At 45.7% G+C, this 13665-nt stretch overlaps 1 protein-coding gene across 20 annotated transcripts in view; it reads left to right on the forward strand.

Annotated features, from left to right (window-relative positions):
* WDR27 (WD repeat domain 27) overlaps positions 1-13665 on the forward strand; it is a 151746-nt gene that overhangs the window by 47765 nt on the left and 90316 nt on the right. For all 20 annotated transcript variants that reach the window (XR_006606763.1, XR_006606764.1, XR_006606765.1 and 17 more), the window contains 2 exons: positions 800-897; positions 2204-2325. Coding sequence is in view for 17 of the 20 variants with exons in the window: in XM_045079990.1 (XP_044935925.1) it covers positions 800-897; positions 2204-2325 (220 nt within the window). In the remaining 3 variants the exon portion in view is untranslated. The remainder of the gene's footprint in view (positions 1-799; positions 898-2203; positions 2326-13665) is intronic.

Below are 13665 nucleotides of genomic sequence, written 5' to 3' on the forward strand. Positions count from 1 at the left end.
TATAGGGCCGCGGGCCCCCGTGCAGCACTCACCGCCTTGTGGAAGGTACAGGCTGATGGCCTGTTCTTCCCCACTGCCCCCTGCCACGCAGGGCCATCCCCAGAGATCTCCCCTGGCTCTGCCTGGGCCACGATCACATTGAAATATAGCTAGCAGGTTTCTTTCCTTTACAAAATTGTTAGGGATTCTTGAGGTCATATGTTTGTTAAACCAATACTAACTGCTTGCATTATCCTTTAGAAAACATTAACAACATATGTGTTCGTGGAAATACAGATAATTTATAACTAGTTGGAAGTCTTCTTAAGTATACATAATTATTTTAGAATTAGGCGAAAAATTTGCTTTCTCACAGACAATAATGAATTATTTGGAGCTTTATATGATATTTTTTCATGAAGTTTTCCTAAAGGAAAAGTTAGAGTTTCCTAAAAAAAAAAATTAAGGCAGCCGACTTACTCCTTTGATGTTATAAAATAGAATTATTAAGTGATATGAAAACTTTCTAGGGACGCCTGGGTGGCTCAGTTGGTTGGACGACTGCCTTCGGCTCAGGTCATGATCCTGGAGTCCCGGGATCGAGTCCCGCATCAGGCTCCCAGCTCCATGGGGAGTCTGCTTCGCTCTCTGACCTTCTCCTCACTCGTGCTCTCTCTCACTGTCTCTCTCTCAAATAAATAAAAAAATCTTAAAAAAAAAAAGAAAAAGAAAACTTTCTTCATATTCAGCTTTTTAATGGCAGAATGCTCAGTTGTGGGAGAGAAACAGAAAGGTCAATTATCCTTATTTTTTTTTTCAGATACAGACAGAAGAGCTGGTGCAGGCGTGTCTTCAGGCTCCGGACGACCGGTGCGACGGGGATTACCAGTTTATCGGCCGTGAACGACTTCTACTCCTGTATCCTCTGCTCTTGGTTTCCCCAGCCCGAGCTTCGGCGTCCCGGCAGGAGCGTCTGCTGAGGGTCCCGGCTCCAGGCGCCGGCGGGGGCCGCGCGACTCAGGGCGCGCACGTCTTCTGCGTCATTACATGCATAGCGATCCCATCTCCGTGGGGAGAAGAACTTCACAGGAAAACTGGACATGCGTGCGACAGAGCGCATGACCCACAGCAGGGTGATGTAACCGGCGTTTCTGGTCTGTAGTTTATTGTACAATATGTAGTAGTTTTGTGCTTTTAAAAAATGAACCAGTACACTTGGGATGGGCATCCTTCCGATAACAGAAGTCGGCCCCGGCTCTGGAGCCCGGCAGAAGTCGCAGCAGAGACGCCGAGTAGGAAAAGGAGTCGAGGAGTTTATTTTTTGACTTTTTTTTGACCGGCATCATCCCTTTTAGTTAAAAACATTGATTTTGATTTATTTAGAAGAAAAGCTCTGATCTTCAGGAATTCGTCTTATAAAATCTGAAGTTATTCGGAGGTCTAAGTTATGTTCTTTGAAGAGTTTTATAGTTGAAATTTCAGAAGGACTGAGATAAGGCATTAGAGGTTTTGGAGTATTTTAATTAGAAATGTGATGCCAGAGCCCCTTGGTACACACAGAGCACAACACGTAGCAGACATGTGTCCTTCCGAGTACTCTGGCTTTAAATGGTGCTTTCTGCATATTTTCGCATGAGCGCTGGGCTAGTTACCGAACCTGGTGATCTTTCTCCCACGTACGCCACTGATGGCAGTGTTCTGGTGGCCACTGGACGTGGGTTTGTTCTGGTGCTGACACGAACCCCGAGTCCATGTGCTGCTGCTGTTGCCCCGAGTGTGGACGTGGGCAAGGCGTGGCTGGTGGCTCGCCGCGCTGGGAGGGGCGTGCGTTCGCGCGGCCGGCTCCAGGCGGCACTGTCCACGTTTGCACTTGCACTGCCTGGTTTGACCCTTAGACCGGTCTTCGGAGCTCCGTCCCTAGCGATGCAGCTGGGCTTCCGGCTCCTGATTGGGGCCTTTCCTGGACACCTCAGATCTCATTGCGCTGAAGTTAGACCTCTGTGCCTCCCGCTGGAGGTCTGCACCACTGGGTCTGCTCTCGTCCCTGGCTCAGCAGCCGCTGCTGGATGCCAGCGGCAGAAGGGGGGAGCGGGGCTCTGCGCGCAGACAGTTGTAGCGGTCATCGCTTGGGTGCCTTCTGGTGCCCCAAAGTACTCACTGCAGATGTGGGGCCGCCCTCCCCCTGGCGGACGGTTGAGAGGAGTTCCCTAACTGCGTCACGCAGATCTGGTGCTTGCGGCTGGCAGGAACAGGACTCTCGAGGTTTTCGACCTCAATGCAGCGCGCAGTGCAGCCGTGATAGTGGAAGCCCATTCCCGGCCTGTCCACCAGATCTGCCAGAATAAAGTGAGTAAGCTGTTGACAGCGCTTATCATTTGTAAATTGTATCTTTAAGTGTTGGACTCGTACAGATGTCTGATGCAGGTTTCTGACAGTTTGCTAGCAAATACCCAATGCTATTTTTTTTCTTATCATCAGTTTTCTAGGCCTTGATGTTTGACCTTAGCAGATGGTTTAATATCGTATGGAATGTGAAACTTTGTATTTTTGTCTTTGATTATTTTCTGGGCCTATTTTTCAACTTTACTAGTGATGCAGTCACACTTAAAACTTGGTGGAGGGTTTGGGTGTTTCAGACTAAACAACCAGTGAGTCACGTAGCTCCTGCTGGAATGGAAGCCACCGTCAGGAACCAATGGTTTCCCTCTTCCAGATGCACATGCTCTGTCTGGACAGGGTGGGGGTTTAAGACTACCCCCAGCTGAGGGTTAGAGCCTGGAGATGAGAAGGGGTGCTGTTTTGATGAATTCATTGTCTCATACTTTAGTTTAAAAGATACTTTGCAAACCAAAGACCTCTAAGAGATTTGTAAACAAAACTTCTCTTTTTAAGACTACAACTACAATTTTGTTTTTTGATATATTTGGAATAACTTTAATTTATAATGCCTTCTGAAATCTGCATTGTGATTTCAAGGGTATCATTGTTCTTTGATTTCTGGGGTTTTTTAGAGGGAGAAAGAATCCTAAGCAGTGGGGCGCCCGGGTGGCTCAGTGGGTTAAAGCCTCTATCTTCGGCTCAGGTCATGATCTCAGGGTCCTGGGATCAAGTTCCACATCAGGCTCTCTGCTCAGCTTCCTCCTCTCTCTCTCTCTGCCTGCCTGCTTGTGATCTCTGTCAAATAAATACATTAAAAAAAAAAAATCGTAAAAAAAAAAAAAAAGCATCGTAAGCAGACTCCACGCCCACTACCATCGCCATCATTTTTTTTTTGCCTCTATAAACATATATTTTTATCCCCAGGGGTACAGGTCTGTGAATCACCAGGTTTACACACTTCGCAGCACTCACCAAAGCACATACCCTCCCCAATGTCCATAATCCCACTCCCTTCTCCCAAACCCCCTCCCCCCAGCAACCCTCAGTTTGTTTTGTGAGATTAAGAGTCACTTATGGTTTGTCTCCCTCCCAATCCCATCTTGTTTCATTGATTCTTCTCGTACCCACTTAAGCCCCCATGTTGCATCACCACTTCCTCATATCAGGGAGATCATATGATAGTTGTCTTTCTCCGCTTGACTTATTTCGCTAAGCATGATACGCTCCAGCTCTACAGGAAATCTTGAAAGGGGTCCTCTAAGCAAAGAGAGAGCCTGCAAGTGGTAGATCAGAAAGGAACAGAGACCATATACAGTAACAGTCACCTTACAGGCAATACAATGGCACTAAATTCATATCTCTCAATAGTTACCCTGAATGTTAATGGGCTAAATGCCCCTGTCAAAAGACACAGGGTATCAGAATGGATAAAAAAACAAAACCCATCTATATGTTGCCTCCAAGAAACTCATTTTAAGCCCGAAGACACCTCCAGATTTAAAGTGAGGGGGTGGAAAAGAATTTACCATGCTAATGGACATCAGAAGAAAGCAGGAGTGGCAATCCTTATATCAGATCAATTAGATTTTAAGCCAAAGACTATAATAAGAGATGAGGAAGGACACTATATCATACTCAAAGGGTCTGTCCAACAAGAAGATTTAATAATTTTAAATATCTATGCCCCCAACGTGGGAGCAGCCAACTATATAAACCAATTAATAACAAAATCAAAGAAACACATCAACAATAATACAATAATAGTAGGGGACTTTAACACTCCCCTCACTGAAATGGACAGATCATCCAAGCAAAAGATCAGCAAGGAAATAAAGGCCTTAAACGACACACTGGACCAGATGGACATCACAGATATATTCAGAACATTTCATCCCAAAGCAATAGAATACACATTCTTCTCTAGTGCACATGGAACATTCTCCAGAATAGATCACATCCTCGGTCCTAAATCAGGACTCAACCGGTATCAAAAGATTGGGATCATTCCCTGCATATTTTCAGACCACAATGCTCTAAAGCTAGAACTCAACCACAAAAGGAAGTTTGAAAAGAACCCAAATACATGGAGACTAAACAGCATCCTTCTAAAGAATGAATGGGTCAACCGGGAAATTAAAGAAGAATTGAAAAAAATCATGGAAACAAATGATAATGAAAATACAACGGTTCAAAATCTGTGGGACACAACAAAGGCAGTCCTGAGAGGAAAATATATAGCGGTACAAGCCTTTCTCAAGAAACAAGAAAGGTCTCAGGTACACAATCTAACCCTACACCTAAAGGAGCTGGAGAAAGAACAAGAAAGAAACCCGAAGCCCAGCAGAAGAAGAGAAATCATAAAGATCAGAGCAGAAATCAATGAAATAGAAACCAAAAAAACAATAGAACAAATCAACGAAAGTAGGAGCTGGTTCTTTGAAAGAATTAATAAAATTGATAAACCCCTGGCCTGACTTATCAAAAAGAAGAGAGAAAGGACCCAAATAAATAAAATCATGAATGAAAGAGGAGAGATCACAACTAACACCAAAGAAATACAAACTATTATAAGAACATACTATGAGCAACTCTACGGCAATAAATTTGACAATCTGGAAGAAATCGCCATCATTTTTTGTGTATGGAAAGTGGTTTGTCAACATTTCCATGACGATTCCTATTTTCTTTTTCATTCACTTGCTCTATTCTTTATTTCTTTCTGGGCCTTACTGCAGAGCCATGAAAACTTTAGATGAAACTTATTATGAAAATCTGAAAATCTCAGTCTGAGATTTATTTTTTCCATTTGGTTCTAAATTTGCTTTATATTGTTTCAGCTGATTAAATTGGAAATACAAAATAGAGTTTTGGAGTTTGAAATGCTTTTTACTTATAAAAAATATAACTAGTTTTAAGATAATGGTAAAGATAATTCTTTTAAACTAAACAATTTTCTCATGTTTTCAAAAGACGTTATTTCATTTTGAAAAATACTGGGATGCTACTCTGACAGCTTAGGGTTTCCTTCCATTCCTCTGTTCCCATATCATGGGAGAAGACTTTCAAATCTTTTCATCCATTACCTTTCTCTGTTGCAGGGGTTAAGTGAGATAATGCAGGTAAATCTCTTAACATATTCCTAGTTCATTAAATGACAACCATTCTTCCTGTAATTTTTAATTATAAATTTATGAAGGTTGATGGGCATTGCCTTAAAAACTCTCACTTCTCAAATCCACCTAATTTCACACAAGCCCTTTGTTCCTGTCACTGTTGAGGGTGGAGGCTCCGGAATGTGCTGTTTGCAGTGGAAGGTCGGAATCTGAACTAAGAAATCGCTTTCAAAGAAATTATAACGCAGACGGTGGTGGGTGGGGACAGGGTCATTTTACACCAAGCTGACTGTGTGAGGGCCGTCGTGGGAGACGGCGAGGTGCCGGTGGTAATGACGTTTGCGGGGTCCGGGGAGGACTGCAGAAAGTGCACCGGACTGGGCCTCTCCCCGTCCCATATCGTCAGGCAAAACTTGATTTTAGGAGGAATTTGAAGGCACATAAAGTAGGTTGCCTTAGCCCATGCAGTTGGTGCATCTGGGCTAAAAGCCAGGAGGTTCCCTGTGCTCCGTGCGTCCTCACAGCCTGACTCCCATACAAAGACCCGCGTGTGAACGCCGGACGTACGCCCAGTGCTGCCCGGTCAGCCGCTGCCTGTGCAGTCTGTGTGTCTGTCCTCGGCCCCAGGCCCCACCTGCTGCCACCCCAGTCCGCTGTCTCTGCAAGGCTCTTCCTCAACGCAGTCGCACTCCCACTGCTGACTCCAAATGACCATGTCACTGTCTTCCTTGAAACTCCTCAAGGTTTCCAGGGACTCGTCAGACAGAATTGGACTTGACTGCAGGCCCTTGCTGCCCTCCTGTCTCATCCCTCTGTGGACTTAGGTCTCAGGCTGGGCCTATGAGGGAATCTAGGGGTTGCTGAGCCCAGGCCCTCGTCTTGTTCCAGAGATGGCTTCGGTGGGATGTGTCATGCTCTGGTGACTTTTAGCTCCTGGCAGGGGGCACTCGCCAGGACAGGAGGAGGCAAGCCCCCGGTGTTTGCCTGTGACACTCTTACAGGTGCACATGCTGTAGCTCACATGTATGGACATGGCGGGCTGAACGTGCATGAGCTCCGTCCTCCGAGACCCTGATGCATGCACGCGGATGCTGGGACACTTTGTGTCAGTTCCCTGAGCCGCATCAGCGGCGAGTGCGCCCTCGGCTGAAGTGCCGTGGGGTGCTGTGGTCTCGGGGCCACCGTGCCGCGTCTCTGTGTCCAGGCTTGGGCCTTCCCCACAGCCGGGTCACGAGCCTGAGGAGCAGAGCTGGGTCCCTCCACGACTGCCACACTCACTACGGTGAGGTCGTAGGGGACGGTGGAAGCCAAATATGCCAGAGCCTGCCCCTTGTCCCCACCAGTCTCATGGCCTGCACCGGATCGGGACATGCAGATGCACACATGAACACGTGTACTGGTGTGCACACGTGTGTGTGCACATGTATCAAGCCAGTGACCGATTCATCTAGATGTGTGTCTCGGCGGGTCTGCACCGGCGTGGTAGTGAGCCGTGGAGTGCACGTGTGCAGGAGAGAGTGGGGTCCTCACAGCTGACGGATCGAGATCCTTCTGCAGGGGGGGTGGGTTCACACAGCCACACACACGCTGTGCCGAGGCCCCTCTGTGTGCTCTCTCTGAGGAGGTGAGGTGGGCACGGGGCCAGGCGGTCCTGGAGTGGCTGCGTGTGCGTCAGGAGAGCAGCATGTGGGCCCATGCGGGAAGCCCGAGGTGCAGCTTGTGGGCTCTGGGCACCGGGTGAGCTCTGTTGCGGGTCCAGGGCAGCTGCCGTGGAGGCCGAGCAGGAAGGCGAGGGACCGCGCCGATGCTTGCGTGGGTGTGCGTGAGGGAGCTGCACGGGCACTGAGACCATGACCTTGCGCCACCGGCTCCGGCTGGAAGGGCTTGTGCTGCGCTCTGTGCGCTCCTCCACGGGCAGGGCGCGGTGCGCGGGGAGCGCGTGGTGCTGCGCAAGCCCCCTCCATGGAGCGGCGGGTGGGGGGCGAGAGAGGGACGGGGTGGAGCGGCGGGTGGGGGTGGGATCCCGAGCGGCCGCGCCAGCTTGCGCCGCGCCCCTGCACCTGGTGTCTTCCCGGCCTCCGACCGCCCGGGCGTCCCTAGCTGCTGCATGGGCACACGCGCTGCTCCCTCCACTCCGGAGATGGAGCTCCCCCTGCTCGGGTAGCCGCCTGGGGCCGCTCCTGCCCACATACATGCTGGCTCCCTGGCTGGTGTGGAGAGCTTGGGGCTGCAGCAGTCCAGGGGGCAGTGGGCTTAGGATGGAGCCTGTGTCCAGGGTATGGTGTCAGACTGGACGGAGGGTCCCCTTCCTGAAGGACATGGGGTCTCTGGGACGGTGACTCTGCAGAGCCCGAGGGAACTCCGCTCCGGCACACCGGTGCAGAACCACTGCTGTGAAGAGACAGCTGTCCTTCCTCCTCGGAGACACGGTGACTGCTCCGTCCCTCTCATGAAACCTCTCGTCGTTCCGAGTTTTCATGCATTGGCTGTAGGAAACTGCTTAGCATTTCTTCTCCATTAAGTAGCAGCTTATGCAATGACCCAACAGTAGCCTGGTCTACCTCAAATTGATGTGGTCATCCAGTGACGACTGGTATTTTGGGCATCATGGTGGTGTGCTCTTGGGTGGGGGGTGTGGTATGAGGAAAAATAGTCCTGAGGTTTTTACTTACTGGGGACAAATAACTGGTTTGATTTCCTGAAAATACCCCTCTGAGTGGTATGTGACGGGAGGGTAGGACGGAGGGTGATAAGGTTACGGACGCTCACACTGTACTCTAATAGCTTCTTCTCCTTTTCTAAGCTTCTCTTAAATTTTTGTCCAGTTACACAATACGCATTCAAGTGTTCTGACTGACCGCGGCCGTGTGGGGGCTGCTGACCCAGCAGTGCTCATGGAGCACAGACCCTAAGTGGCCCAAATGTCCAATTTCCAGTAAAACGTGAAAGAGATCATTTCGAATTTCTCTCGAGCTCAGGAAGAGCCTAGCCACGTTCGGCACACAGCAGGAACGCTCTTGTGCAAGCGTGCGGCCGTGCAGCCTGAAACGCCTCTCCTGGGGATTGCCCCGCGATTCTGGCTGGAGAAGCAGACTGTTCCGTTTCATCACATTCACAAGAGTTCCACAGCGAAACATGAGCGCCATAGTTTCCTATTTTAAAATGATGTGATAATATTAAGTGATTTATTTTTACAATGAAAATACAAAAATCTTTTTTTTATTTTTTATTTAATTTTGGCATAACAGTATTCATTATTTTTGCACCACACCCAGTGCTCCATGCAATCCGTGCCCTCTCTAATACCCACCACCTGTTCCCCCGACCTCCCACCCCCGCCCCTTCAAAACCCTCAGATTGTTTCTCAGAGTCCATAGTCTCTCATGGTTCATCCTCCCCTTCTGATTTCCCCCAACTCCCTTCTCCTCTCCATCTCCCCATGTCCTCCATGCTATTTGTTATGCTCCACAAATAAGCTAAACCATATGATACTTGACTCTCTCTGCTTGACTTATTTCACTCAGCATCATCTCTTCCAGTCCCGTCCATGTTGCTACAAAAGTTGGGTGTTCGTCCTTTCTGATGGAGGCGTAATACTCCATAGTGTATATGGACTACTTCTTCCTTATCCATTCGTCCGTTGAAGGGCATCTTGGTTCTTTCCACAGTTTGGCAACCGTGGCCATTGCTGCTATAAACATTGGGGTACAGATGGCCCTTCTGTTCACGACATCTGTATCTTTGGGGTAAATACCCAGTAGTGCAATTGCAGGGTCATAGGGTAGCTCTAGTTTTAATTTCTTGAGGAATCTCCACACTGTTCTCCAAAGAGGCTGCACCAACTTGCATTCCCACCAACAGTGGAAGAGGGTTCCCCTTTCTCCACATCCTCTCCAACACATGTTATTTTCTGTCTTGCTAATTTTGGCCATTCTAACTGGTGTAAGGTGGTATCTCAATGTGGTTTTGATTTGAATCTCCCTGAGGGCTAATGATGATGAACATTTTTTCATGTGTCTGATAGCCATTTGTATGTCTTCATTGGAGAAGTGTCTGTTCATATCTTCTGCCCCTTTTTTGATATGATTGTCTGTTTGGTGTGTGTTGAGTTTGAGGAGTTCATTATAGATCCTGGATATCAACCTTTTGTCTGTACTGTCATTTGCAAATATCTTCTCCGATTCCGTGGGTTGCCTCTTTGTTTTCCTGTTTCCTTTGCTGTGCAGAAGCTTTTGCTTTTAATGCCATTCCGATCAAAATTCCACCGGTATTCTTCAAAGAGCTGAAGCAAATAATCCAAAAATTTGTATGGAATCAGAAGAGACCCCGAATCGCTAAGGAGATGTTGAAAAACAAAAATAAAACTGGGGGCATCACGTTACCTGATTTCAAGCTTTACTACAAAGCTGTGATCACCAAGACAGCATGGTACTGGCATAAAAACAGACACATAGACCAGTGGAGCAGAGTAGAGAGCCCAGATATGGACCCTCAACTCTATGGACAAATAATCTTCAACAAAACAGGAAAAAATATACAGTGGAAAAAAGACAGTCTCTTCAATAAATGGTGCTGGGAAAACTGGGCAGCTATATGTAGAAGAATGAAACTCGACCATTCTCTTACACCGTACACAGAGATGAACTCAAAATGGATGAAAGACCTCAATGTGAGACAGGAATCCATCAGAATCCTAGAGGAGAACATAGGCAGGAATCTCTTCGATATCAGCCACAGCAACTTCTTTCAAGATATGTCTCCAAAGGCAAAGGAAACAAAGCAAAAATAAACTTTTGGGACTTCATCAAAATCAAAAGCTTCTGCACAGCAAAAGAAAATACACAAATCTTTTATGATTTATTGATCTCTTTAAAAATTATAGCTATCATTTTTCCCTTATATATATAAAAACTTGGCTGTTACTTCTTTTCAATGCCTGAATAAGAGATACACATTTTTGTGATTTGGATACACAGTGCTATACAGCTCATTTGATGTAAAAAATTAAATATGTAATAGTTGAAATAGTTTCTTATGGAAAATCATATCACACAGAGAACTTTTTGTTTTCTGCAGGAATGGTCAGTAAAACCCATATGATCTCCTTGAAATGTATTACTTTATTATCTTTTTTTTTCTTAAAGAAATGAAGTGCTTGGTCAGACACAATCTGCTCTGTATCTTTCTGCCTCGTTCTTCTTTGATGACCGCAAGTGGATTTGGTGCGGCTCTTTCCCAAGACACATCAAATGACGTCCGGGTCATGTGCTGTGTTGTTCTGGCCCATAACGGCAGCAGACTGTGCGTGTCCCTGTGCCACCTGATGCTTACTCCCCACTAGAGAGTTTCTAATTCCCAGTATGACTTTTTTTTTTAACCTAGACTTTATTTAGATGTGTGCTTTTAGATTTCTACACATATGAGCTTGTTTTCGGTAAACTTTTTGTGGCTGGTTTCTGATTTCATGGATGGCATTCTATGCACATGACCCATCTGGCACTGATTCTCCTCTGCTGCTGGGATCTCTGCATTTATTGAGAAACCGGCTCCCTGGTGGGTTTTCATGGCTATCACGTGTGTGTGTATGAAAGGAAGGCGTTCTCGCCCACCGTGGTGTACAGATGTCTATTGGCCCAACTTTATCAATCGTACTCAGGTCATTCATGTTCCTAATTTTTTGTACTCTCAATTGTTTTTATTTATTAGAGAAATGTATTAACATCTCTTCCTATGATTGTAATCTTGTCTATTTTTCTTATAATTCTATTACTTTTTGCCCCATATAGTTACAGGCTGTGTCATTCGGGATATTTAAGTCAGCCTTCTTGTATTTCCCTTGCAGTGCTCCTTTTATGATATCTACAAACTATTTTTAATGAGGTCTTATTTGCCTGGTGACTATTTCTTCGAGTACTTAAGCAATCTATCTTGCCTTGTTTTCTTTAGTATATGCTATTTCCCCCCACCCTTCACATTCAGCCTTCAAAAATAATATTTTAAGAGCTTTTCTTGAAATCCAACTAAGAATCTTTTTTTTAAACTTGTTTAGTCTGCAATTGGTATGATTATTCATACATTTTATGCTTTCTACATTAAAGAGAAAAAAAACTTATGTATTTCCTATTTATTATGCATTTTCTTTGCTTCTTCCTTTCTTCTTCCTTAGTCTTAATTGGATTGATTGAAAAAAGATTTTGATTCTCTTTTTATCCCTGTGAATGCTTGTGGTTTTTTACTGGTTAGCTTCAGGAAACCGGCTATGCTGTAAGGTATCCTAACTCTGCCTTCCTGTTGAGCTAGGTCTGGGACTTGTTCCCACTCAGGGCCTTGCGACATGCCCAGTGTCCGTGCGTGAGCTCTGGATGTGTGCTGGCCGGCTGGGGAACTGTCTGGATGTTAGAATTACAAGGTGTCTTGACCTTGTCATCGTTAGTGGACTGTTAAGCTCTCTTGAGAGGCGTAGCTGGGTGGCCACGAGTGGATTGCTCTGTCATGTTTCTCACCTGAAATGGGTATAAAACAGTTTACGTCTCATAAGTTTGTTAAGAGGATGAAATGTTCAGTGTTTAGAATGCTGTTGGCACAGAATTAAGACTCTGTTAGTCTGTTGTTGGGTTTATGTAAACCTTCATTTCCTATTTGTAACTGAGGAATGACCTTGACGTCCATGCACACTGTGAGGATAAATGCTTTCAGATGTACTTTATTACGTTTTTCTCTCTTTTTAAAAAAGATTTTATTTATTTATTTGACAGAGAGAGACCACAAGTAGGCAGAGAGGCAGGCAGAGAGAGAGGGGGAAGCAGGCTCCCTGATGAGCAGAGAGCCCGATGTGGGGCTCGATCCCAAGACCCTGGGGTCATGACCTGAGCTGAAGCCACTGAGGCACCCACCCACTGAGGCACCCATGCATCACTTTATTACATTTTTCTTAATAATATGGATATTCTTGGCATGGAAGGAAGATGGACATTTTTTTCTTGTGTTATGTTGGTCACCATACAGTACGTCATTAGTTTTTGATGCAGTGTCCGAAGACTCATTGTTTGGGTGTAATTCACTGTTCTCCAAAGTGGCTGCACCAACTTGCATTCCCACGAACAGTGTAAGAGGGTTCCCCTTTTGAATAATTATTAATGGTACACTTTAACCTTACGAACTGTTGGTGTATGTTTTCCACATATGAAATACCACTGAGAGTTATAAAAGTATGATGAAAGATCAAAACACTACAATATTAATACACCAAAAACTATTTTTAAAGTATAGATCATAATCTGTCTTCAATAAATTATCTGAAAGATGCTCTGAATGGGGCATTTGAAGTCTGAGATCAGTTATTAATGTACTGGTCATCACACCCAAAGCCCCCATGTGTCTCTGGCTGGGGTCACTTCAAGGACCCGCCTCTGATCCAATCGATCATCACCTCCCCTCACGCTGCACTCAGAAGGAAAGCCGAAGTGACAAAATACCTCCTGGAAAGAGCTGAACTACACTCCAGGTACAGAACCATGTTTGGACGCAAACCTTAAATAACTAGGGTTCATAACAATGTTCATCTTGGATATCCAAGATCTGTAAAGAACTTCTCGAACTCAAACGCAAAAAACAGATAATCATGTCAGAAAATGGGCAGAAGACATGAACAGACACTTCTCCAAAGAAGACATACAAATGGCTAACAGACACATGAAAAAATGTTCATCATCACTGGCTATCAGGGAGATTCAAATCAAAACCACATAGAGATACCACCTTACACCAGTCAGAATGGCAATAACAAGACAGTAAACATGTGTTAGAGAGGATGTGGAGAAACTGTTGGTGGGAATGCAAGTTGGTGCAGCCACTTTGGGAAACAGTGTGGAGATTCCTTAAGAAATTAAAATAGATCTTCCCTAAGACCCTGCAATTGCACTACTGGGTATTTACCCCAGAGATACAGATGTCGTGAAAAGAAGGGCCATCTGTACCCCAATGTTCATAGCAGCAATGGCCACGGTAGCCAAACTGTGGAAAGAACCAAGATGCCCTTCAACGGACGAATGGATCAGGAAGATGTGGTCCATATACACTATGGAGTATGATGCCTCCATCAGAAAGGACGAATACCCAACTTTTGTAGCAACATGGACGGGACTGGAGGAGATGATGCTGAGTGAAATAAGTCAAGCAGAGAGAGTCAGTTATC

This window comes from Mustela putorius, unplaced genomic scaffold (assembly GCF_011764305.1).
Source record: "Mustela putorius furo isolate JIRA1106 unplaced genomic scaffold, ASM1176430v1.1 tig00000450_pilon_pilon_pilon, whole genome shotgun sequence".
NCBI classification, from domain to species: Eukaryota; Metazoa; Chordata; class Mammalia; order Carnivora; family Mustelidae; genus Mustela; species Mustela putorius.